The sequence below is a fragment of the Ammospiza nelsoni genome, chromosome 6, assembly GCF_027579445.1.
Source record: "Ammospiza nelsoni isolate bAmmNel1 chromosome 6, bAmmNel1.pri, whole genome shotgun sequence".
NCBI classification, from domain to species: domain Eukaryota; kingdom Metazoa; phylum Chordata; class Aves; order Passeriformes; family Passerellidae; genus Ammospiza; species Ammospiza nelsoni.
Genome location: NC_080638.1, coordinates 31,851,039 through 31,876,627, shown reverse-complemented (window position 1 = coordinate 31,876,627; position 25,589 = coordinate 31,851,039). Strand labels below are relative to the sequence as shown.

The 25,589-nt window shown below is 41.2% G+C and overlaps 1 protein-coding gene across 7 annotated transcripts in view; it reads left to right on the top strand.

The window, feature by feature from the left end:
- The first annotated feature begins 12,814 nt into the window (after window positions 1-12,814).
- The window catches only part of RAD51B (RAD51 paralog B), a 356,726-nt gene continuing 343,951 nt past the window's right edge, over window positions 12,815-25,589 (top strand). For all 7 annotated transcript variants that reach the window (XR_009418616.1, XR_009418617.1, XM_059474510.1 and 4 more), the window contains exons 1-7: window positions 12,815-12,944; window positions 13,800-13,893; window positions 14,708-14,821; window positions 15,955-16,071; window positions 20,185-20,321; window positions 22,959-23,078; window positions 24,317-24,500. Coding sequence is in view for 5 of the 7 variants with exons in the window: in XM_059474510.1 (XP_059330493.1) it covers window positions 13,810-13,893; window positions 14,708-14,821; window positions 15,955-16,071; window positions 20,185-20,321; window positions 22,959-23,078; window positions 24,317-24,500 (756 nt within the window). In the remaining 2 variants the exon portion in view is untranslated. The remainder of the gene's footprint in view (window positions 12,945-13,799; window positions 13,894-14,707; window positions 14,822-15,954; window positions 16,072-20,184; window positions 20,322-22,958; window positions 23,079-24,316; window positions 24,501-25,589) is intronic.

Below are 25,589 nucleotides of genomic sequence, written 5' to 3'. Positions count from 1 at the left end.
TGTCAGAGCTGATAGGCAGCCCAGTGTCTTGTATAAAATAGGACTGATTCCCTCTGTCTGCTACATAATCCCATCTCCATCAGTAGAGTACTTTTGGGTAAATATTGCTAGGGGCAACAAGCTATGTTAAAGGCTAAACTGAGGTGACCATCTGCTCTATCAGCTCATGTTGCAGTTACTGCAGAGCTTATCTGTGATGCTGTTTCTGTTGTCAGACCACTCATCTGATACCACAGCTCTTTCTACTGCTTCTCTTTGTCCAGCAGCTCCTCTGGGGTATCCCGTCCTTTTCCATGCTTTATCTCCACTGTAAACCCATGCTGCAGTGAGAGATACCCAAGCTCCCCTACCCCAAGTCTGAACCCCACCTTTGGCAGTTGAACAAAAATGCTGTGTTAAATATTTGCTCATGAGCTGTACCTTCCATTGAAGCCCCTAACAGCTGCAGTTGTCAGTGCTTTGAAAAGCAGAAAACATTTTACACACTTGCCTTCAGGCACAAGTACAGCAGGAAGTATGAAATTACTGTTCGGTATGTTTGCTCTACCTTCCTCACAATGGTACACAATAGGTTTTCATGGCTAAATTCAGCAAAAAGCTTCTCTGGTCAATGTCTTTGAGTTTCACTGAATAGACTAATTAATAATTTCACCTCATCCTTCATATGGATGTGTGTACATATAGTGAGTGTGTTTAGATGCACAAACATAGCTGATGGCATACATGCATTGTAGCTTCTACCAGCAAAGAAGAGCCATCCCCCATTTTGCTGCCCCCTCACTGCCACTTTCTTGAGCAGATGAAATCCAGAGAATATCCAAAATAAAGCCCACATACATATGAAGAAGGTTAAGATCTAAGTTGGATGTTCTTAACCTTGCAAGCTGCATGTCTGTGTGCTTTGGTATGGCCTCAGTTACATGTATCAGTGGATGAAAGACCTAATTGATGAGCAGTGAGCTCAGAGAGGGAAGTTAGGCCTAGGTTTTTCAAACATGTTTAACATATGGTGTTTCAATCAGATTAAGGCAAACATACCATACTATCCTCTTTATATACCATACTATCATCTTTATAAAAAGTTATCACTTGGGGACCTTCTAGTTCCTTTGCTAGGGTTTGGCTTCCAGTCTGTATCCACTCTACTATTGCTCAGGAGAGCACTGTGGATCCTGCTGAGTCAAACCCATCCCATCCACTTCTGTTTCTCAGCTAAGGCATCAACCAAAAGTACTCCCACCCAGCTGCAATGTTGATCCTAGACATCCTGTTCTTCTGCGGCTCCATCTTTTGGCTACTGGGTCTGTCTGCTGTCTCCAATCTCAGTCACATTGCAAATTGTCCAGGCCAGGCCTTGTGCCTTTGTTGTCACATTGATGTAAGAATGTCCCTAACTGGATCTGTAAGTGCTAAGTTATCAGAGAGAGTGAGCATTAAAAAAAGTTCCTTGAAATTTTCAAGGATAAGAGTAAACATCCCAGCTCTGTTCCACCAATGAAAGGGCTTAACCAAAATGTCCAAGAGGTACCTCTGTTGACCCTTTCCATCCAGGAAAGTGGATTTCCATTCAGGAAGGCAAATCCCTGATAAAGATTTGAGCATGCCAGCAACATCAGAGTGGAGCATGGCTTGTGGCACACTAGAAGCCTCAGTGCAACTCCTCTTCAGGTGACACATGGGTGTCCACCTTAGCCAGATGCTGGCATTCTCTAGCAAAACAGCTTTTTAATGATGGTGAACTGGCTCTTCAGCAGGGCCAGATTGGAGTTAGCATGGTAATGATAATGATACTTTGGTTGACAAGTGTGATGACAAAGCACAGCTGTCCTTTGATCTTGCAGTAAGGGCAGCATGGCCCCCAGCAGTTTGCTTATGGTAGGGCTTTGTGCTACATGACTGCTGAAAGTAGCACAAACATCTCCAAACAACAGCACAGGCTGCAGTTGTCCTGGCCACTGACCTCTGAACATGCACCCAGCATGAAGCTTGTGGTGTTACAGCAAGGCTGCCTGCAACCTTACGGCTGCTGGCAAAGCCAGCAGCAAGCCTGGCCTTGACTGCTCTCATGGTTCATTAAACCTTATTTCTCTGCTTTATCTTCCATTGCCCATCCTGTCCTTCCTCTCTGCCTCACTAGCTGCCTCCTGGCAAGGTCTTATTGCCTGTTAGGGCTATAGTGTTCATCTCTATTTTCTGTTTTGTATCTGGTGACTTAATCCTTGCCACTTGACAATTTTTTCTTGGCTGGGGCTTCACATCATTGTTATCTCCAGCTCTTTGTTGTCACCTCCTCACAGCCACTCTCCCCCTCCTCAGGAATCGCTGTTCAGATCAGGAATCCCTGTTCAGATTAGCTGTGTCCCCAGTCTGGGCACCCCCATCCAGTTACACAGCTTTTACTGCCATCTATTCCCCATGTCCCAGACCTCTGCCTCCCTCCTAGCTTGCCGTCTCACTAGACCAGCATTATTCTTGGCTCCTCTGGCATCTCTTCCTGAATGAGTTACCAACAACTCTAACCACTGCAATCAGGGTGGATTTCTGGCCCCATTTTTCTTCTCATGTCTCCCACTTTTCTCCCTGGAAGATACATAACAAATGGGAGAAGCAGAGACATCTTTGATTTTGTCTTCTGCTCTTCCATATTTGCCTAGCCTTTATGTTTTACTACCTTTTCCCTGCACCCTGAGGTCTCCCTCCTGGACTGGTGCTGGTGTTTCACATCAGTCATCCTGCACCCAAGATGTTTTCTTCAGCTGACCTGCTAGAAAATACCCTTCTCCTCATGCCAGTCTGTCTCGCTAGCCCTGGAAAACCCAGCAAATTAAATCAGCTGTGTATCTATTTCACATATTTATGAGTGAGATACTAATCCCCGCATAGTGAAAGGGTCATATGTACAAAAGGGGAAATGAGGACACCAGCATTAAAGGGAGAAGTGGGGGAAGGGAAGACTGAGACTGAGAGCAAGGGCAGGGCAGATGTCAAGGAGATGAGTTTCCAGTGTTGAAAAAAAATACAGCAAACTGAAACAAGAGCAGATCATTGGCAGGCCATATTGATTGTTCTTTCCTTGTTAGTTCTATATTTAAAGCACTCTTTTTCTGCTCCCTACACCTATGTCTTCAGAGCAGAGACCAAGTCCTCAACTGGCTCAGAAAAATATATAAAGAAATCTAAAAAACAGGAGACACTCCTTTTCTCTGTGTCTTCTATGAAAAGAAACATTTCTCCTTCCCTTTCAGGCCCAGCAGGAAAGCTGATCTGTCAGACTGATCCATTTGCCAAGACTGTCTTCCCAGGTCTCCTTGCCAATTGTCACTGGGCAAGCAGGAAAGCTTCCCGGCTTCCCCAGCACAGCTCATGCGCCACGAGGTCCCAGCGGGCAGAGGATTTGCACGTGATGCAGTGACCATGACCTCACGAAACTGCTCCGTTTCCCATCTGTTGTGTGCTGTTACCTCCCTGGAACACAAAGCATGTGAAATGTCTGCTGGATACAGAAACCTCTCAGGTTGCAGCCATGATAAAATACCCCTTCTTAAAGCAATGGAGAGAGATTGGTTTTTTTATTGCCCTGTAAAGGATTCTGCAAGGAGTGAGCTGGAGATTTGACAGTTGCATCCTGGTCATAGTTTAACACAATACAGACAGCAGATGCTTCAAGAAGATTATGTTTCTTCATGTGCATTGAGTCTCCAGGGAGATTACACAGTCAGGGTCAAGGGATTTAGGGGGCTGGCTCTACAGCCCTGCAGAAGGATTTTTCTTTTACCAGCAAAAAATATCTGAAAAGCACAGGGCATTCTGCCAAGCCTTCTATATGGAGTCAGCAGGAAATGCTGCTCCCAATAGCATTGATCAAATATCCCCATTGCTGCTCCACCTTGCAGACCAAGTATTGGGGCTGAGCCTGAGCAGAGGAGCAGCAGTTACTCATTGAACTGTTAAAAGATTATTTCTGTGTGGGAAAACTGTCTGCTTCTGTAAAGGCGGGCAGAAACGGGCACTTTGTCACAGTATGGTGTTTTTGAAATGCAGATATCTTGGCCAAGGAAATCATTAGCTGGCCGGCTCAGAAGATCATGCAAGGGAGACAATTATGTCCAAAGATGCAATGAAAGCCCTCATGGGGTTCTCACTGTACACACTGACAAGACAGAGATGTTTTAATGAGGTTTTACAAAGAAGCTCCCTCCTCCTACTCCCAATCCTGCATGACTGTTAATTTATCTGCTTTGTACATGGAAGGATTAAGACTGAGGAAGCCCTACTAGAGTAAGAACTGACATGAGATTTAGCAAGCCAAACCTTGACACCAGCCCCTCTAAAATCCAGTTCTGAAATATCTGTAAGTGTCAGTACAACTCAATTGCAGATACAGGCACTCCAGGGTGCAAGCTCATAGCCAGGGTGCTCCGTGGTCTCTGGGACCAGCCTGGCCCAGCACAGGCAGGTGGTACTTAGGCAGGTTCTGGCAGGTGCTGGAGCTGGACACTCCCAACAAGGAGTGCCTGTGCAGCCCAGTTGCTTGCAAGACAAAAGCATGCACCAGCACAGACATGGGCCTGCCTACAGCTGGTTCCTGAAAAAAAGGAAAAGGTAGTATCCTTAGTCTGGACTAATTTCTTTGTTATTCTGTGTCTCATGCTTGCAGGCTCTGTGAAAAATGCTACCAAATCAAAGAGGGAATGTTTTATGCTTACTGAATGGGGAAATCATTAGTACTGGATAAGAACCAAAGGGAACATGGACCTCACTTATTACTAAATCCTGCCTCAGACAGGCTGCCTCAGACAAAGCTGCTTCAAATGTCCATGTTTTAGTAAAGAAAGGACATTAACCAAGGAAACCAGGATTTACCTCAAGTACTGAAATTGGCAGAGAAAGGAAAAGAGAAAGGAACTGGTTTTAGCAAGTGCCCTCCAAAACCTGCAGAGCTGTATAGGGCATCAGTGTGGCTTTGCAGGGCTGCTGGCCTTAAAACATGAACTGCCCCACTATGTTCCCCCTACCCTCATACACAGAGGTCAATGGTGCAAGAAATTATAAATGTCAGGAAGTATATCTAAGGCGGAATTTAGATAATAAATTTCGTTTTACAAAGTCATCAGTCTTCCCACCTTGGAGTATAGAAGAAAGGCTTGCTTTTCTTGGATTCCCTCAATATCCACACTTTTGTGGCTGAATTGGTGTCAGCAATTTTCTTTTTTCTTCAAGTTTTGAACAGGCAGAAGGAGGAATTGAGGCTCTTGTAAGCAGAGAGAATTAGCTGTGGGGAGGAAAGACTCTGAGAATTCCTCTCCATACCAACCTAATTTTTTTCTTTTCATTTAAAATACATAGTTTTTGATATTATGTGTTTATTTCAATTGTTGACAGAGAACACAAAAAATGCCAGTGTGTTACTCTAGGCATTTTTGGCAGATAGAAAGGCAAACTATCCAGTAAGGATCAGCAGCTAACCCACAGCAAAGCTTAATCTCCAGCCAAAAGTTTAATCTAACAGAAACCAAACATCTGCCCTTCTTGGGTATGCTGGGATGGACACAGAAGTCTTGGTTTCTGGATGGCTCCAGAATTGTTCTTCATCTTCTGACTCTTCCCAGATGGCGAAGCAGGGGCTGGGCACTCTCTCTGTGGTTTAGATACAAGACTGTGGTGTAGGATGGCAGAATTACAGCTACAAAACCTCACAGCAAACCATACATAGGTCTAGTACAATTAAAAGTATCCTTCTCTCACCCTGTAAAACATTCTGCTCTTTCTGGATTTTCTCTCCCAGTGTCTCTTTTCATACACAGCAGATTGAAACCATTATCTCTGGAATAAGAGGGTGAATGCTGCTTTTTTTCCCACTCTATCTCATTTCTGACCTTTGCTGCTTTTTACTATTCTAGTCCTGGTTTATAATTGGAAATTGAAAGCTCAAAAGATTTTCTTCACATCTGACATTCATTCATCCTCCCGGCTTCTTTTTGTCCCAGTGAGATTAAAGGCAAAGAGAAAGAAACAATCAAAACTGTGTTTATGGTCCGTGTTTTTAATATCAAACCTCTGCTTCTGTTCTTAGCCTGATTTACTGTAACTTCATTCACTTCACTGACCTCATTCTGAATCCTCACCAATGTAAGAAGGAAGTCAGGTGATATATTTAAAAACTGAAATATTTTAAACATAACACTGAGAGTTAAGACAAACAAGTCATCTTGCTCATCTTCCTATTCCCCAGCTGTGATGACTTGTCTATATTCCTGATCTTATCATTCAAGCTGAGATATTTGAAAATTGACTATAGATTTAAAGTGACTCAAGTTTTACCACTCTGGGACATTTCTCTCCTGATTCTCTTCAGATGGCTCCAGTTAGAAGTATGTCAGCTGTACACCCCTGGGGAGGAAGGTATTTCATGCTGAAAGCCCTAAAATGAAGCCAGCTCAAATCGGAGGCTTTAAAACATCATTTGGCCTTTGTTGGCGAGTTCCCACTGACTTGGTGAGTTCCCACTGCGAGGTCAGCGAAACACGCAGCTCCCAGTGGAAGCTGAACCAGAGCCACTTGAATTTTGGTACTATATGGCTCTTGGGTCACACAGCCCAGGATACACCTGTCCCTACTGATGCCATGACAGCACAGCTGATGAAAGTCAGTGATGAATGCAGGATGTCTCCATCTTCTGTCAGCTCAGTGGCACCTTTCCTTATGGTGCATTTTATTTTGCGAGGCTGAGAGTGCTCTCATTTCATACCCATTCCCTCTTTGGTGTGAAAACTGAGGTCCAGGATAATATTCCTTCAGTGGCTGAACTGGATTGGACTCTGATGCTTCGTGCAGATTCATAAGCCTCGATCCTAAAGACTACTAAAACAAAAGTTTGCGTATGAGACAATTAATAGGACCCTGGCTCAGTAAAACAGCTAATCATGCATTCAGCTTCTTGCTGTACAAATGTCCTATTTTACTTCAATTAAGTATAGTCTTAATTTCCTGCATAGTTAATTTAATACAATTTGCTCCAGTGATTTATTTAAAAAATAGCTATGGCTCTGAAAAATCAATTTGTCCTGGGCAGTCAGTGCAGGGTGAGGATGATGTGGTCTCAGCTATAGCATTGTACCCAAACACTGAGTGACAAACATTCTTGCCTGGCTAGTCTCCATAGTAATTAAATTCGTGGTGTTGGAGTACTGGGGTGATATTTGCATAAATTATTGAAATACCATGCTTCAAGGTAAAAAAATAATCACTACAGAATTAACCTGATCTCTTCTTTCCTCTGTGGTTAAATCTTCTGTAATTATCCACTAAGAGATGTCTTCCATCTGTTCTCCAACACTGCTAAGACACAGGACACTGGATCTCTGTTTTGATCTCTGTTTGAGACTGCTGAGTTCCTTGTAGGTGTGTGTGAGCATGAGTAACATCCAATTGCAGAGTGTGAAGATGTCTCATTCCTTCACAGGCAGGCAGAAAACTGTCAAGCACAAATACTGTGGCAGTGGAGACATTCTTCTGCTTTCTCTGCCCAGGATTGGTGGTGTGTTCTGTCTTCCAGGCCACTTGGCCAGCTTTGGAAACACTTCAAAAGCATCTTCTAGGGGAGAATGGTGAGGATGTCTGGAGCAGTTTCCTTTGTAGTTCCAGCCATAGGGATCTCATTCATTGCTTTAAAAATAAGTAGAATGAAAACCATGCAAAAGCCAAAGGCCCCAGACTGAAACAATTAAAGGAATGATAAGTTCCAGGCTTTGTTTGCTTTCCAGGTTTGTGTGTTTGTTGTTTGAAATAAGAGCTACTCGGTTGACATCAGCTGCTGGGTTATCAGAGCAAGTAATCTTCATCACAAAGTGAAGACTCATTTTCCCCCATTTCTGACAACTGCACAGAGATGAGTTTCTGAGATCTATTCTTCTCTCCTGGTGTCTAAGCAAAAAAGCTCATCTCTCAGTCAAGTCTACTGGTTCCTGTTGTCTCTTTTCTCCACTGAAGAACTCTGCAGATGGAGCGAGGGCTGTACCTGAAAGCAACAGATGTCCTACCCTAATTGCTAAAACCAGGCACCATCATGCTAATTTCATGGTGTCTGACTCTGAGTGTGATGACAAGGGATACACAGCGCACTTTCACTACTGGTCACTGTGAAAAATCACTACTTTGATTTTTCTAGTCTAATTGCAGCTTCTCAATAGAGGCTGGATGCTGTGAAGGATCACCATGCTCCTAAAGGCCCGTGCTGTGAAATTTGTCACTTCTTTGTCTATCTTACTATCTCACGAAAAAATGCAGGAAAATCTGTATTGAGAATGGCAAGGCCTGGTGAATGCAGACATCACTACTGGGACAACCACAGCAACTTCAGTAAGCAGAAGGTCAGGACAAGGCAGGAAAAAAGGAGTGCTGGTAAGGCACAAGGTTCTGAAAGGCAGGAGGATGTCAGGTTTGTTTTATGTAGGGTAAATTTGGTTCAGCATGTACAGGCAAAGATCTGCTCTGTAACAGCAACTTCACATAGACTATTATGGTGCTGTTGTATCAGTTTATGGCCTTCTCATCTAACAGAAACTTAACAGGGAAATATAAAAACTCCAAAGACTTGAATGACTCCTCCTGTCCCTTTAACCAGAAAAAGCTAAATGAAGTAGGAAGCTGATCTTGGTGGGTAATCTTCTTAGATGAGTACAGGCTAAAAGTGGAATAATCCCTGAAGTCTCTCAATTTGTTTGTTGTAGTTTGGGCAAAAAGCAAATGCAGATGAGTTTTTCAAAGCTGTAACATGCAGGTGGGGCTGCCCTTCTGCTGCAATAGCAGTGAATGTGGCCGGTCTGCTTTTTTGTAAAAAGGGTAGGAGGTACAGATGCTCCCTTTCAAAAAAATGGAGCTACATTGGAAACATTGCTATTGAATATTTCTGAAATAGTTTTGGAGGTTATGGATAATTCTGGATTCACAGCAGCATGGGTGAATAGGCAGAAAACAGAGAGATGCCTTCTGCCTGTTCTGAGGAAAAAAATCTTCTTTTTCCTGGGTGTAAAGGTGTGTGGTCAGACAGATCTGTACTAATACCTGAGGAGGATTCATTATTAGTTGGGTTTAATCCTTCCTGAGCAGGAGGAAAAAGGTTAATTGCTTGGGGAGAAGCATTTATCTGGTCCACAGATGGTTCAGATGACTGGGACATAGTGGGAAGAATAACACAAAATGAAAAGATGGGTTACTTTTTCACCGCTCTGTTGTTCTTAATTTATTATAGCCAATGGCAACAGTGCTGAGCAGCTTCTAGAAAAAACAGAATGGCAGTTTCCTTTCCCCCAGCCCATCCCTGGAGCAGATGCATCTGGCAAAATCTCAAGTTGAAGTAGCTTTGCTAAAGCTGTGCTGGTGTGGACAGCATGAAAAATAAAGTGTTTTCAACCAGGGTCAGGCCTCCTTATGAGATCTTTCTAATTTCTTTTTTTTTGAGATGGGGAAACCTCAAAGGATTGGAAATAAATTTCCAGCTCCTTTGGGGAGACAGACACACACAGAATAATTCATTGGAGGTTCCTTTGTGTGCTGTTATTGAGCAACCTCTTGGGACCATAATCCCAGGAAAGCATGTGCTGTTCTATAAGTGTTTTGCAGTCCCCAGAGCTCACAGGTCATTTCTTTCTATTAAAGAGTGTGGTAGGCATCAAGTAGGTAACCCCAAGGAATAAGAATATATTAGACTAATTAGACACTAGTCAGCAAGCATAAGGTGAGGAATTGCTCTGAATATCTGGATTACCCTTGTGAGTCAGAACTGTTGCTGTATTCTGCTGGAGCAGACTCCTTTGGGGACACATTTTCACAGGAGCAGGGGAACACTGCTAATTTTAAGGAAAGAATTGATAGTTGGAAAATAGTAATAAACCTGAGGATTGTAGTCAGTATCAGTGAGCTGACACTGTGTTAGCAATTATATGAATCATCTGAAATGTCCCAGAATGCAAACTATTATCTGAAAATGCTCACAAAAACTGTCTTGGGTTTGAGGAAGAAACTTTTCTGTGGAATCTATTCCAGAAAGGAAACATTTTACCATTATCTTTTAAATTCTAGGGACTTGCAGAATTATTAACTACTGAGTATTTATTTGGGTAAGAACTGATAAGTATTTCATCATGTGTCCTTCAAATCAGACTCTATCCCTTTCTGCTTGCCCCTTAGACAGCTAATCACCATATCCTTTTTAATTTTAATTGATGTACTTGATGTTAGATCCTTTTGATTCTGTGAGATCTCGTTTGTTGTTGCTGTTATACTTCTGCCCTTCTGTGACTCTTCCTCCAGTGTTGCCAGTTTAAATGACCTTCTTATGTTAATGTGAAACTCAGTTCTTATAAAGTAATAATCTCTTAGCTTTATTTATCCTTTCTTATTTTCAGTTCCAGAAGCAGCAAAAGGCTTAGACTAGCACAGTTCTCTGCTGTATCATGCCCGACACATGAGTCTATGGGACTGGCACTGCTTCCTCTGTTTGCAGACTAAATGGGCAAAACCAAAGCCAAGATGGAAAACAGACACCCTGTTGTCAAGGAGCTTGACCAAGGTCACAGAGCAGAGCAGTTTGCAGAGCATCCTGATTCCCCAGTGACTACTGTCCTAGTCAAACAAATGGAAGCTGTGATGTGCCTGCTGTGTTGCTGCTGGAGAACATTGACGGTGACTGAGCATATGTCAACACATCTAGGGTTATCCTCTGAATGTTCTCTCCCTTAAGTTACATGGGGAAGATGATGCACAATTATTTGACAGCAGGTTTAAAGGTGTATCTGCATATCTGAGAAGTAGACTGGGGAACAGTCATGACACTTCTGAGAAATAAGATTCAAAGAACTTGCAGGAGAGGCACCTGGCTATATTGATTTTGCTCACAAAGTTTCTAAAGTAGTTGGCTGGTAAGATTTTCTTCCCTTGCTCAATGTTCCAAAACAGTTCTCTGGTTTAATAAAGGTATTTCGTTTGTGTAGAAAGTGAAGAGGAAGCCTGTTGGCCTGCAGGTGAAGGGAAAGCCCTGATGTGTTTGTGGGAGGCAAGCAAAGTCATCCAGGCAATGCTCCCCTTTCCTCTGCTGGGAAGGTAGGGTTTCTGCTACCCCTGTGCTGAGGAGGAAACTGTAGTTCATGACAAGTTATACTATGGTCATGTCCTTCTTTTTACATTGAAACTAAACTGCAGCCACAGACATCTTTTCCCTTTCTTTAGACACCTTTTCTCAAATGTGATTCAGTTGTCAAGTCAACTTTTAAAGGCCGACTACACTAGGAGGAACTCTTCCTCCATGCCATCTCTCCGTGTTCAGGTACCTTTTCACTACAGCTCTGAGGTGCTTTTGTATGGGCTGCTTACTCCCTGCCCAGCTTCTTAAATCCTCTGGACTTCTCTGAGCATGCAGCTCCCTTCAAGGTAGGAAAGAAACGTGAATTCCCTGACCTTTTTGACACTCTGTTTGTTGGGCATTTTGAGATAGCTTCTTGCTGCTTCTGCTGTTCACTCTTTTGGAAGAGTGGCTGAAGTGTTCTGTACTTGGCAGCTTTGCTGTGGCATTTGTTTTTCAGAATAGACAAAAGCCCAGCCATGCAGTTCCCAGTGCTCAATTTCCCAGTTAGTGCTCAGTTTCTCAGAAGGTAGTTTGGTCCATTTTTTCTTCAGTTGGGTTATTTTTTAGTACTTTAAGGATTATGCAGATAACTTATAGAACTAAGTTCAATACTTTCTAGTATAACCTAGAGTGAGTTGGAAAGCACACCCCATAGACATTCATGCCAGTCATGTTTGATGACTGCTTCTCCCTGTTACATTCAGAAATTCCCTATATTTGGAACAGGGTGACCAGCAGGAATAGGGAAATTATTCTTTTCCAGTATTTGGCATTGGTGAAACCACATCTTGGGAACTGGCTTCAGTTCTGAACCCCTCAATTCAGGAAGTATGGAAGGGTGTCCAGAGAAGAGCAACAAAGCTGGTGAAGGTTCTTGAGTTCAATAGGGAGCAGCTGAGGGAGCTGGGGTTGTTTAGCCTGGCAAAAAGGGAGGCTGGGGCCTTATCACTCTCCACAGCGGCCTGAAAAGAGGCTGTAGCCAGGTGGGGTGTGCCCTCCTCTCCCAGGTAACCAATAGGATATGAGGACATAGAGGACAGGTTTAGGTTGGATGTTAGGAGGAAATTCTTCACCAAGAGTGATTGGGCATTGGAATGGGCTGCCCAGGGAGGTGGTGGAGTCACTGTCCCTGCAGTTGTTTAAGGAAAGACTGGATGTGGCACTCAGAGCCAGGGTGTGACAAGGTGGTGTTCCGTCACAGGTTGGACTCCATGACCCCAGAGCTCCTTTCCAACCGAATTGATTCCATGATTCACATCATGGGGCATTTCTCTCACAACTGGCAGCAGACCAGGTGTCTGTGAGCCCTAACTATGAAGACAAGGACGTTATTCCAATATTCTTTACTAACAAGTGACCGCGTGCATGGCACGCTCCATGCTGCAGGCTCTCGGGTTCTGTAGACGCTTTTGTGCAGATGACGGAAGGAATTCCTACATTACAGTACAAGAGCGCCGTGCAAGGCTCCCGTCTCCGGGGGGGCCGCTCACGTTCACGGGCAGAAGGAACACTGAACAGCCCCCTGTACCCTCAGTCTCCGCAAAGGAGAGCAGCTTCCTGCCCTGAGCGGGGACTGAGGGGCACAACCCGCCGCCATCACAGGCACCCGCCCCCGAGACCTACCGCTCCCGGCGTGCCTCGCGCGCAGCCAATGGTGAGCGCAGGCCTTGCCCGGCGGCCCCGCCCCCTGGACCTCGCCGCGGGGCCTTTGAAAAGTTGCCCGGCTCGGCTCGGCTCGGCTGGGCTCGGCTCGGTTCGGTTCGGCTCGGCTGAGAGCCCCGGGCTGGGGCGCCTTTGCTGCGGGACGCCCCCCAGGCGCGGGGTGAGGCAGGTTTGCGGCGGGAGCGGGCTCTCGCTCTCTCGGTTGTCGCTGCCGGGGCCGAGGGGCCGGGCTGGGTGTCCGGCTGCAGGCGCATCCTCGCTGATGCGGCGGAGGGAGCCTGGAACTCTGGGGGTCCTTCCTGTTTAAGGAGAATTTTGTAGATGGGGCAATAAAGTTTCCACTTTGTAAAGATGTGGAGGCCTGTGCATCTGCAAAGTTGTAGCAGTTTTGTGTTATGGCAAACATTTGCGATATTTGCACTTACGTTACTTTGTTTTACGTTATAAAAACCTTTGTTTTGCCCCAATGTCTGTATGAATTAATACTGGGAATGTTGGCTAAATAATACATGTGAAACAGCGATATGACCAGTCATATGTATGTGTGTGCTTTGGATTGTACTGGGCTGGACAGCATTTTGTGCCGTAGAATTCAATGTTACTGGCACACCAAAACTGGGTGTTGTATTCTAGCAGTGTATATTCTAGGACTGAATGCTTACTGAGATTGCTCTACAATTCGTATTCAGACATCCAAAGTTAATTCTTTCTTGCCAGTGCCATACAGCATGGGGAGTTCTTGTTCAGCTCATGACTGTCTAATTTCTGGCTTATGTCTCAGCAACATCTGTCCTATAGACATTGCTGTTCTTACTGGAATGTTCTCATACACGGTCAAATATGAGATGTAATTAAAAAACTGTATTCAGACTGGTAATATAATTTAGTGTGACACAGACTTATATGGGAAATCTATATCACATTACATCATGTGTTCTTTAGCAGGGAGTTAGTGGAATTGTCCACACAATCATATTCAAATCATTTTTCACATATTTTTCTGTCTGCCCTGTAGGTTGGGAAGCATGGCTGCTAAGAAACTAAGAAGAGCACAGTTGTCTCAGGAAATGTGTGAAAGACTGAGTCGCTATCAGATCACCACCTGTCAGGTGAAAGAGTTAATTTGTTTGTGAGGGGTTGGTCTTTTGTGGATTGGTGGCAGTTTGGGAGTGGGTTTGTTTTTTTGTAAGTTGGTGGTTTTCTTGGTTTTTTTTTTTGTTTGTTTGTTTGTGTGTGACTGTGTTGTTTTAACGCATGTTGTGTTCACTTTTTGGCAGTTTAATTAAACTGGGATCTTTACTTTTTACAAAGTAGGGAGCATTGCAGACTCAATCTGGTCTGCTGCCTTGTAAAAATAAAGCTTTAAAATCATGAATGCCTAACTAAAACATTTAAACTTTTATGTACTTACTGTCCCTGTGGAGGTAGGGAAGTTGCAGAAGCAGCTCTGTGGAGAAGGACTGGGGGTCCTGGTGGACAGCAAACTGTCCCTGACCCAGCAGTGTGTCCTGGTGGCCAAGAAGGACCATGGGATCCTGGGCTGCATTAGGGAGAGCATGGCCAGCAGGTCGAGGGAGGGGATCCTGCCCCTCTGCTCAGCCCTGGAGAGCCTCACCTGGAGTGCTGTGTCCAGTTCTGGGCTCCTCGGGACAGAGATGGAGCTCCTGGAGCAGGTCCAGTGAAGAGCTTTGAAGATGATGAGGGGATTGAATCATCTCTTCTCCAAGGAAAGGCTGAGGGAGCTGGGCCTGTTCAGCCTCCAGAAGAGACGGCTGAGAGGGGACCTTAGCAATGTGTAAAAGTATCTGAAGGGAGAGTTGCTAAACCTGTGGAATATGCACTAATTTTGGACAGATTGCATCAGTTTAGTCCCCAGCCTGGATTTCTAGGTTGAGCTCTCTGAATTGCTCTGTACTCTTTCAGGACTTTTTATGTCTTTCCCTCTTGGAGCTAATGAAAGTGACAGGACAGAGCTACTATGAGGTGCAGAAGCTTCTCTGTAAGGTCAGCCGAGCTTGTGCTCCCAAAATGCAGACAGTAAGTGTGCTTGTGTTGGTACTACTTTTGATACAATATCTGGAAAAGCTGAACATTGTCGCTCATCTTTTTAGCTGGGAGGCTTGTTTTACTGCACAATGCCATAATGTTTTTATTTTCAAATGTAGGTCTTTGATGCACTTTAGGTTGATACAGTTACATTTATTAGGTATTATAGCCCCATGAGATTGTTCGGGCTTGCAGCAGCAGTTCTGAGTGCAGCAGGGAAATAAGTCATACTCTCTGCCAATCCAGCATGTAAAAATTGCTTATAGCAATTGCTTATAGCAATATGTATCCTGCAGTGAAGAAAATATTTTTTTCAACTACAAGCAAATAATAAGAATGTTGGTATAAATTTGGTTTAGATATAAAAGTGGTGCCAAGAATTGAAGTGATCCTGACAATAGCTTCTTAAGGACCGTTTCCACCCATGTTAATGAGTTTTGTGCCTTAGGCTACAGTAGCCTAACTGGGGAGGGTGCAAGAAGGAAACATGTTGTCTGCAATGCAGTGGCAGCATTTTCTTTTCTTTTTTGAATTCATATGAAAAGATGTCTTTTAAAACAGAGAGGACACAGTCTTTTAAAACTGAGGGGATACAGACAGTTCTGACCTCTGTCAATGCAGCCCCTTTTTATTCCTTGCAAAAATAATCCATGACCAAATGTGTAATTGGCGTAGTAATTATAGGAGTAATTCTGTGAGACTTTAAATTGACTAATATCCTGCAATCAAATTAGTAATAGAAGAATTTCTATGACTTTTACTGCATGCATTTGAAGCTAGTAAATTGGTAATGAACACTGATCAGGGAATTTTACAGGTTGAAAACAAACCTTGTTGAATAGGAGCAGAGACAGTTTTTGTCACATCATGATTAAGGGCTTATTATTTAATATTGTGGTAAGGGAGAGAAAAAAGACTTAAAATTACTCTCTGGAATGGAATATAAATACAAGGAGGGGTGATGAGCTAAGGGCAGACTATAGCTGAATATAACAGTACTTCTCTCATTGTTGAATGTTAAGTCATACCAGGTTGTTAAAAGCAAATACAATTTTCCTATTTCCATTTAGAAAAGCATTTTCTGCTTTGCTTGTTTTCTTTTGCTATTTTCCCTCCTTTTGTAGGCTTATGAAATGAAACTAAGAAAGTCTGTCAATCCTTCTTCAGCCTTTTTATCCACCACACTTCATAGTTTGGATAGAGTCCTGCATGGTGGAGTGCCTTGTGGATCCCTCACAGAGGTAATTTGTTTAATATATTTTACTTTAGTTGAGCATTCTGCCTAGAAATCAAAAGTCACAGATAGGTTGGACCGTCTTGTGTCAGGTGCTTCAAACACAAAACACACAAAAATGTTTGGATGAGAACACGTCTTGCCAAGTGCTTTTCTTTGTCTGCTGTGGCAAATTGTCACAGTAGAGGAATAAAAATGAGAAGTTATGAAAATCTTACTATGAAGAAAATACATTTTTTTTGCATCCTGTAAGCAAGCTAGATTGATTTTGATTCCTGATAGAAATGACTTACAAAATCTAACAGTGACTTAAAACATACTAGAGTTAAAGCAAGACTAAGTTGAAATGAAATAGTTTCTGCTCTAGAATCTCTTATATAATGAGGGCTTTTAAAGATTAGTTTGTAAAGGTTCTGAGTATTTCTTTTTGTAGACAATGGAATATGCACCATGCATGGAATGCACAGCACCAGGAAAGGCAATATTGCACTTTAAGTTTTCTTCTGGAAAAAGCTTCTGAATGTGACTTTTGTATTCTATGATATTTTGGTTAAAAATGAAAGGACCTGCCTGGTGCAGTTCTCTACATTGGGAGATCTCACCAAGGGAGGGAGATGTTGACATCTGTACAAGACATGTAGTGGATGAGACCAGAACTGCAAGCCCTTCCACCTGCACCTTGGGCTTGGTTGGTGACTGATACATAACTATTTGGTCACAAATAATACAGAGATGACTAGGTAGGATCCAGAAATGTGATGAATAACTCAAAAGATTAGATTTGTCCAAGAAAAAAAAAAATAGTGTGTCCAAAAAAAAAAAAACTGATCTTTTCTTTTAAAGCCTGGTTCTGGGGATTTTAAGAAGCTTTTTTGCAAGAATCTTGAGATTTAAAGTAGTTTAAAAGGTTGGCAGCTCTGAGTGTTCATCAGATTGCTAGATGAAATTTTAGTAGAAAGCTATCAATTTACAGCTGCAGCTGGTTTGATGCTGTGCTTCTGCTGCTTTTATGCTCTACTGCAGCTTGTGAACACTTTCAGGTTTGTTTTTGTATTTTTGGATTTGAGTGATCTTAGGATTTAACAATTTTAATTTGCTTTTTTACAAGTCACTGGAGCGTAACAGACAAGTAGATTGTCTTTTGGCATTTTTGAATTAGATGGATATTTTAAGTCTGACAGAAGTTCTCATCAAAAGTATGCTGAATGCAGAATTTACTTCCTGAGTGCTAGGACTAAATTATTGTCTTTCTGTTACTTTACCCAGCAGTAAAACTGGAAACTTGGAATTTGAGTATCTGATCAGAGGGATTAAGACTTGTGGTCATATCTTCTATTGCCAAATCTCCTTTCTTTTTGAGTGCCAGAGGGATTTGATTTCCATTACACTGTTTCAGATATTTTTTTTTCCAAGCCACTATTAGGTTTTAAATTGAAGACTAAATCATAGCTGAAATTCTGTGGTCAGAGCTTTTTTCCAAGTTTTATGAGCTTTTTTCCAAGTTTTATGAGGAAGAATTTATTTTTTAGAAATAAATTCCTAAAAAAAGGAATTTATTCAAAATCCTTTTTTGAATATCGAAGAGTTTAATCTACTGGTAGATGAAGATTTAGCTCTTTGTGTTTTCATGCAAACCCTACAGATGTGCCAGAGAAAATAGTATATAACTTATGAAAAATAATTTATCTCTGCCTAATAAAATATATTTTAAAAAACTGAAGTGGTCTTCATGTTTTTCATGTCTCTGTCTGGGTGGGTTTTTTTCAGAGCAGATTTGGAATAAAATAAACCAAACAAATTTTTTGCAGACATTGAATTTAAATTTATTACAGGAATTTCAAGAAGGATTCAATTGTTCTAAACACTTGCTGAACCAGGGGGTAACGATAATAAAATGTTGTAGTTCTGTAAAATTCTTCACTGTGGATTACTTGAATGCCTGTTTTAAGGCCCTTTAAAGGAATGCAGATTAAACATGAAGTATTGTTGGTTTTGGGAATACAAATGCTTTCTTGCTCCATTGGCTTGCTTCCTTGTGCTGCAAGGTTCCCTCACTTTCTCGGATGTGATGCTCATATCCTCAGACATTTTTACAGCATCTCTGCTGAACTGGCTTCTGTGTCAGCCACTGAAATGGATCTTGGGTCCAGTGCACCTCCCAGGCAAGGCTGAAACTAGAAATGTTTTTATGAAATATCATCACAGTTGTCCAAACATTTTAATTTCACAAACTGGATTGATGCCCGCCCCTCATTCATTTCAAGTTCTCTTTTTAACAAGAAACAAACTGGTGAGGTTCATTGGCAGTCACAGTCTAAGGAATGTGTATTGCCTCTGTACTTTTTGTATATGCTTTGGGTTCACATTAAATTGTAGCAGATATTGGTGATATGATAGTTTGTAATTTAAGTGCACTGGCTGGGGAACAGATAATTGCATAAATTACTGATTCTTGATCTGTAATTCACCAAATGCAGTGTGTTCTTCTAAAAAACATCATTTAATGCTTCCCTTGCATTAAAGCTTCAAGTAGATTGGTTGATATAGCTTGACTTTTAGGCCTTGTTAAAAGACAAAGGTGATTAAAGGGATTTTAACCAACTGTTAACTGTAGCTACTGTGATGCTTCTTCTACAAATTCCTTGTACATTTTCTGTGCTTCAAGTCATGCTGCTACTGCTTTAAACAAAACCGTAGCAGTACTGTATTATCTTCTGGTGAAAGTATTTGTGTTTGAAACCAAACTATCGTGCATGTAGTCTCAAAAATCAGTTTGATTTTGAGTGCCTGTCAATTGTAAAGTTTTTAAATTTGAAAGTTAAATTAAAGTTTTTAAATTTAAAATGCTAGCTCTGTGTTTAGGCCTTTGTTCTGGCAGTACTAGGTGTTTTGAGACAGCATGCTTTGTTTTACAGTTCAGCTTACCTGGAGAGGCTTGCTTTTACACCTTGCATTATTAGTTTGTTGCTACTGGCATAAGAATGAACCCATTACTCTGATTTCACTGCCTAGAGTCACTTTATTTTTGCTGGGTTTTGGCCCTCTGAGTATTTATGATTTCATCATCTCCCTTCCCAGAAGCAGTGATAATGTGATATTGTATTCAAAGACCCCCTGTAGTAGTAATGAACTTGCAATTATCTGAACACAGTGCCCAGCATTCAGACACAATCTCTGGAAGATCTGCAGTGGATAAAGTACAGCAGACTGCCATCTCTAGTAGAAAAATATTGCTCTCAGAAACTGGTGATCTCATCAAACAATGTGTTCTTTGGATCCTTTTTCTCCTCAAAATCGTACTGGAACCTTTTCATGCAAGCTGAGCATGCTCTCTTTGAATGCTGCTTCACCACAGGGGCTTTCAGTGAGCACAGGTGGAAGATTTGGGGATCTGGTCTTGATCATTGAATGGTGTTGGTGTTGAAATATGGTAATAGGGAGTTAATATCAATGAAAAAACACACTGCATAGGGCAGAGTGTAGTCTCTGAGGCAGATAAAATCTGTCTAATGTATAAATGTGGTTCGTATTGAACATTCATTCTTTATATTCTTATTATTCTATTCATATTCTTTATAGGATATAAGCAATTAGCCTGGTGTTTCTAGGAGAGACCTGGTTTTACCAAGTTCATGATGATTTCTAGGGAGATGTTTGTCTGTGAGCTCAATAGCTCTGGGCTTAGTTTTCAGCTCTAAAAGCCATTGATGACATGTGAATGTCAACTGTGAATCTTTTAATTCTGCTCTGTTTTAGAAGGTAGCAGAGGGACAGATGGAAGAGAGCTAGGTGTCTCTAGGGAAGATCTTGTGAGGTGAGGGGGAAAGTAGGGGACCTCAAATTTGAAAGGTAATAATGATGTCAAAGAAAGTGACATCATAAGCATAATGCTTTGTCTGAAAAGCTTTTTTTTCTTCTTCAGGGGATGAATTTGTCTGCAAGGTACAGATCCAAGAGTAATTGTAAATTGGTCTTTGTGGGCTATGTTCTGTCTTTTCATGGCTGTTGTCTCCTTTGGTTACTGAAAGAGCAGAACTGGGGGAACACAGGCTGATGGGACTTAGATAAAAGTAGAAGTATGGTGGAATGAATGTTATGTTGCTAATCTTTTTCCTTCCAGATAACTAGCCCACCAGGTTGTGGCAAAACACAATTTTGTATTATGTTAAGTGTTCTGGCTACGCTTCCTGTGAGCATGGGAGGACTAGATGGGGCTGTTATATACATCGACACAGAGTCTGCATTCAGTGCTGAAAGGTAAGGTGCAAAATTCTAAAATACACACAACTTCTTAGCACCTTTTATCCTGGAACCTTCAAATATTTTCTGAGCAATAATTGTGCATTTTTAAATACTGGTGGTAATTATTAAACATTCCTCTGGTACATGCTGTTATTCCACAGACAATGAAATTAACTTAATAAAATGGTTTGTTCACCTTCCTAATTTGTATGAGGTTGCAGATTCCAGTTCTGGTATGACAAGGTGGATGACATGATCTTTAATTGTTAAATGGTTTTATTAGTACCTGAAATCTTGCTTTGCAGTTTGGTTTGTGGAGTTAACAGGATATTGATTAGAGGATGTAAAGGCAGAGCATTTTGGCTACAGAGAGAGTAGAGGTTTTCCAGTGAACAGTGGGACTGGTGTTGCCAGTTTTCCTTCAGATTTCCATCCTATTTCTGTTCAATATCCTCCTGCATTTCTGATTCCCTTCTGCAGTAACCTTGCATCTCCTGTATCCCCAGCAGCTATGCAGTACTGTAATACCTTACTGTATTACTGTACTGTACCTTACTGTAATACCTTACTTACAATACTGTAACATACCTGGTTCTTCTCATATCTCCTGCTTGGCCCATGCAACCCAAATGGCTCAGCTGTGCATGTTGATGTGCTTGAGTGCTGAATGAGTGTGCTGTGCTGGATTGCTTGAGTTACTGTTGGTTGCTGCTCTTCCCATGTTAACTGTTTGATTAACTGTTGAAATAATCCTGCAGTGTTTCATTAAATGTAGCTCTAATTTATTTTACTTAGTTACCAAAGTTTGCTGAATGTTGTGGCTTTGATCTTTTTGAGATTTCAATTCCTTGGTCCCTTTTGTTTAGAATGAGCAAGTTCAAAAGTTAAGGGTCTGGGGAAGGACAGGAGGTACAGTAGTCTCATCCTGATTAGTGTAGAAAAATGGGCAGAAAGAGGTTGAGTGAAATAATTTATATATTTCAGATGATCTAGTAACTATAGCCATGGCATGATTCTGGAGTATTAAGGTAAATGTATTTCCATTGATTATTTATTGCAAGTTATTGTAGATGAGAAGGTGGGATTTCAAACCCTGCTTTTTTGTCAAGTTAATGTCACAGAAGTTTGAAGCATATCAAAGGAAAAAAGCTTCAAGCAATGGTTCTGTAAAGTCCTGTGCTTCCTCCTTACACACCATTTAAGTTTTATTTCAGGTCCCTGAAATGTAAATAGTGAAAAAAGGTAGGACCTAAAGAGTGAGTTAAGACTTGTCACTTAGAAATGAGTGCTAAAGAAAAGGAAAGCAGATGCAGATGAAACTGAGACTGCTGAAAATAGAATAGGATGTAGAAAGGAAACATGGCAAAAATAATATTATTAAAGATGAGAATATTTATGTATTAAATCATATTTAGTATTGCTCAGTCGCAAATGATAAACACAATTTCAGCAGACCGACTATATCTTATACTTTCTGTGTTGCATCCTCTAAGGAGCTGAACCATCATGGCCAGGGAGGTGCATATACGCTTTTCCCAAGGTGGTTGGGAGCTGCAGCATTTGCCATTTGTGGAGAGACCAAGGACTTGCTCAGTTGAGTAGAGAGAAGATATTGGCCAATCTAACAGTAGCCTTCACTTGCCAATGAGGAGGCCCAAAGGAGATGGCACAGGGGTGTGTGCTGGGAGACAGCAGGCATACATTGAGCTTCATTTCTGGGCTGATATATGGAGAAGCTTTACAATTCCTAACTGCCTTTGTGGTGAAAAAGCTTTGCCTAGAGAGGTGGGGCTGCCTCCATCCTTGAAGGCTTCTGAAATGAAGACTCAAGTAACTTGTTCTGATTTCATAGCTGGCACTACGTTGAATAGGATGTTACCTCAAATCTCCTGAGCTCTGTTTCTAAACTGATTTTAAATTTGTTTTCTCTAAATTCTCTTTAACTTTGTGTTTTAATGAAAAGAGCCTAAGTTTAAAGAGAGGTAAGTTGTGCCCACAAGTATAATCCACTAGATGCCACTCTTCTCAAGCTATAGGTGGTGGGATATGTCTGCTTAAAATATAAACAATTAAGTATTTTTTGTTATTAAAAATTAAAAAAATTTTTGTGGAAAAAATTTTCTGTCTAATGGATCTTCTCTTTCTTACCAGCTTGTTAGATTTCTTTGGTGACACAAAACCCAATCTATGATTTCACTGCAAGGTAAAGGTGAAAAGGAAGATGGTTAGAGTTGGAGAGTAGTTTTATTTAAATGAAATTAATATTTATGTAAAATAATTTGAATAGGAAAATGCTTGGTCATTAAGTGCAATTTCTGGTATAAAACTTGAAGAACTTACTCAGTAAGTAAACTTTCCTTCTAGAGGAGACATGCCCTTTCTTTGCTTACAGACACATGATGTCTTTCCCTAGTGTACCACTGACTCAGCATCACTGGAAGGAGAATCTAACTGTTCTGATTTCCACTGTTTCACTCTGACTGATACAGTATGCTTTTCCTTTTAAAGAGATTTCCAGTCTTAGCTGGTATCTGCTTATGGCTCAGAACTTTGCTGTGTTTGCTTTCTGAATACTTGATGTCTTATTAGCTTGTATTATTCTTTTCTGCAGTATTATGCCTTCTGGTTTTTGTTGTTGTTTGTTTTTAATAGGTTAATTGAGATAGCAGCAAACAGATTCCCTACTTATTATGACTCAGATGAAAAGCTGCTCTGCATGACCCGTAGCATCCACCTGTACCGAGAGCTGACCTGCTGCAGTGTGCTGAAGAGGTATTCTTTTCCAGAGTTTAAGAAAAGACAATTTTGACTGGATTGTCTAAAACATTTTTTTTGTATCAAAGTTTTATGAAGAATAATTAATTTGAGACCTTTTCATGTGGATGCCAGCATGGTCTCCAACGAAGTAACATTGTTACAGAAAGATTGACATTGCTCTTATCATTTCATAGCATGTGACTAATCCACTTGATTTTTAATTTGTGATAGACAATTTCTATGTGATCTGATTCTTGTAAGCCTTTAAAGGGGAATGTTCATGAGACAGGTATTCTCTTGGGCTGTGGAGAGACCATAGTATAAGAGTTACGTTTTCCATGAAATTGAAGTTTGCTCCTCCAAAGCAGTTTACTTCCAAGAAGATGGGGATTCCCCCAGCTGTGGGAGGGAGAAGTTGTTTAGCTGTCACCAGCCTGAGTGCAATATTGTATTGTCATGTTTTTATGTTATGTTAATTTGTGAACATATATTGCAATGAAAATTAATGAAGTTATATTTTATGATCATGTGGTATGTTTTATGTTAGCGGGAGAATTATTATCAGAATAGTTTTGCCTCCTAATACAGCTTTATCAGAGAACAGCTAGTAGCATATTAAAGAAACATGGAATGGCTTGGGTTGGAGGAGAGTTTAAAGGTCATCTAGTTCCAAACCTCCCATCATAGGCAGGGATAGCACCCACTTGGTCAGGTTGTTCAGGGCCCCATCCAACTTGGCATTAAACATTTTCAGGAGTAGGGCGCACACAGCTTCTCTGGGCACCTGTGCCAATGCCTCACTACCCACTGAGTAAAGTATTTCTTCCTGAATTTTAATCTAAATCTCTTCTTTTGGTTTTAAGCCATTTCCCCATGTCCTATCACTATCTGCCCATGTAAAAAGTCACTCTCCCTCTTACTTATTAATCCCCTTGAAGTGCTGGAAGAGCACAGTGAGGCACAGTTTCAGTGCCCACTTTACTTGCTGTCTGCCATTCAGGAGTTGTACAGCATATTGTTGCTAGCAGAGGTCTTCCAAAACTTTCTTGTAGAGAGGTCCTGGCTTGGGCCCACTGAGCCTCAGATTCCTTTCCAAATCTCTTCAATACGTGCAGATGTCAATGGAGGTGGTGTATGGGGATGAAAAAAGAGGGACTGACTTTAAGCTTAGTAAATGTATCTTTATTTTAAACATTTTAGTGTTATATTTTTTTCTGTAAATAATGCTATAAGTGACTTTTTTTTTTTTTTAGGATTATGTCTTTGGAAGAAGAAATTATTTTGAAGAAGGTTAAACTTGTAATAATTGACTCTGTTGCTTCAGTTGTCAGAAAGGAGTTTGATACAAAACTCCAGGGCAATCTGGCAGAGAGAAGTAACTTTTTGAATAGAGGAGCATCAGTGTTGAAGTATTTGGCAGAGGAGTTCTCAATACCAGTAAGTTCTTCCTCCTTTTCTAAGTTTTTGCCTTACAGTATCAAGTAATAGAGAAGAAGGAGAATGACAGGAAGAAGAAACCAGACAATGATTCCTGCAGGAATCTTTATGTAGGTACCAGTTGGAATATAGTTGGGAAATAGAATAATAGTAATGGTTCTGCTTGGTGTGTTTCTTGTGTGCGTTTTTGTTTTTTTTTTTTTTTTTTTTTTTTTAATTTCTTAGAAATCATTTTAATTTTTTGTTAATTTTGGACTTTAAAGAAGCAAATATTAATAGAGTCTCCAGCTATCTCTGTGCTTCTTTTTAGTTTTGGTTTTTTTTTTTCTAAATCCTACATTTTCTTGCCATTTAATATTGTCTATCCTGATGGTTCCTTTGTACTGCATTGTCACTCTACCTAATGCATGCTCTAGGTAGGTGAAGATTTTTTTCTGCCTCTGTTTCTTTTACTTAAGTTCATAGAATCTCAAAAAGACTTATGCTCTGGAACAGTGTGAATTCCTTTTGTATCTGGTAATGTATGCTAATTCCTGCAGAAGGGAAGGTAACAGGTCAGCAAATCCTTGTCTGTAGACTTGCCCATAAAATGCAAAGGAAGACATGAACACTCAGTGCAAAGACTGGGTAGACCTGATTGAAAAGTGCTTTAGAAGGTGTAAACTGTGTATATGTGTTTGTGTGTGTGTTTATTTTGTGTTCCACAAAGGGCCATTTCAAAAGATACAATTGAAACTCAACTCTTTAAAGTATTTCCTGGTATAGGTAACCTACTCATCACTCCAGTGTAAGAGAGAAGCTGGGTAGGAATGTGAGTAAGGCTGGTGGGGCCTTTTTCACTCTGATGCCTCTGAGGTCACAGAAACTATCACATCAGAAATAGGAAGTGTGGAACTGGCTGATCTAACTGCAGAGGAATGGATTTCCTTCTGCATGTGACTTCTAAAGACTTCTGATGGGGACAATTAAACCCTGCCTAAGTGCCTTTAAGGTTCATGTACAGAAGATAGCATCCCAGTCAGTGCACCCAGTAAAGTTGATAGCGACTGTTTATAAAGCCAGGAAAGAATTGTGTGTAATAGTGTACAG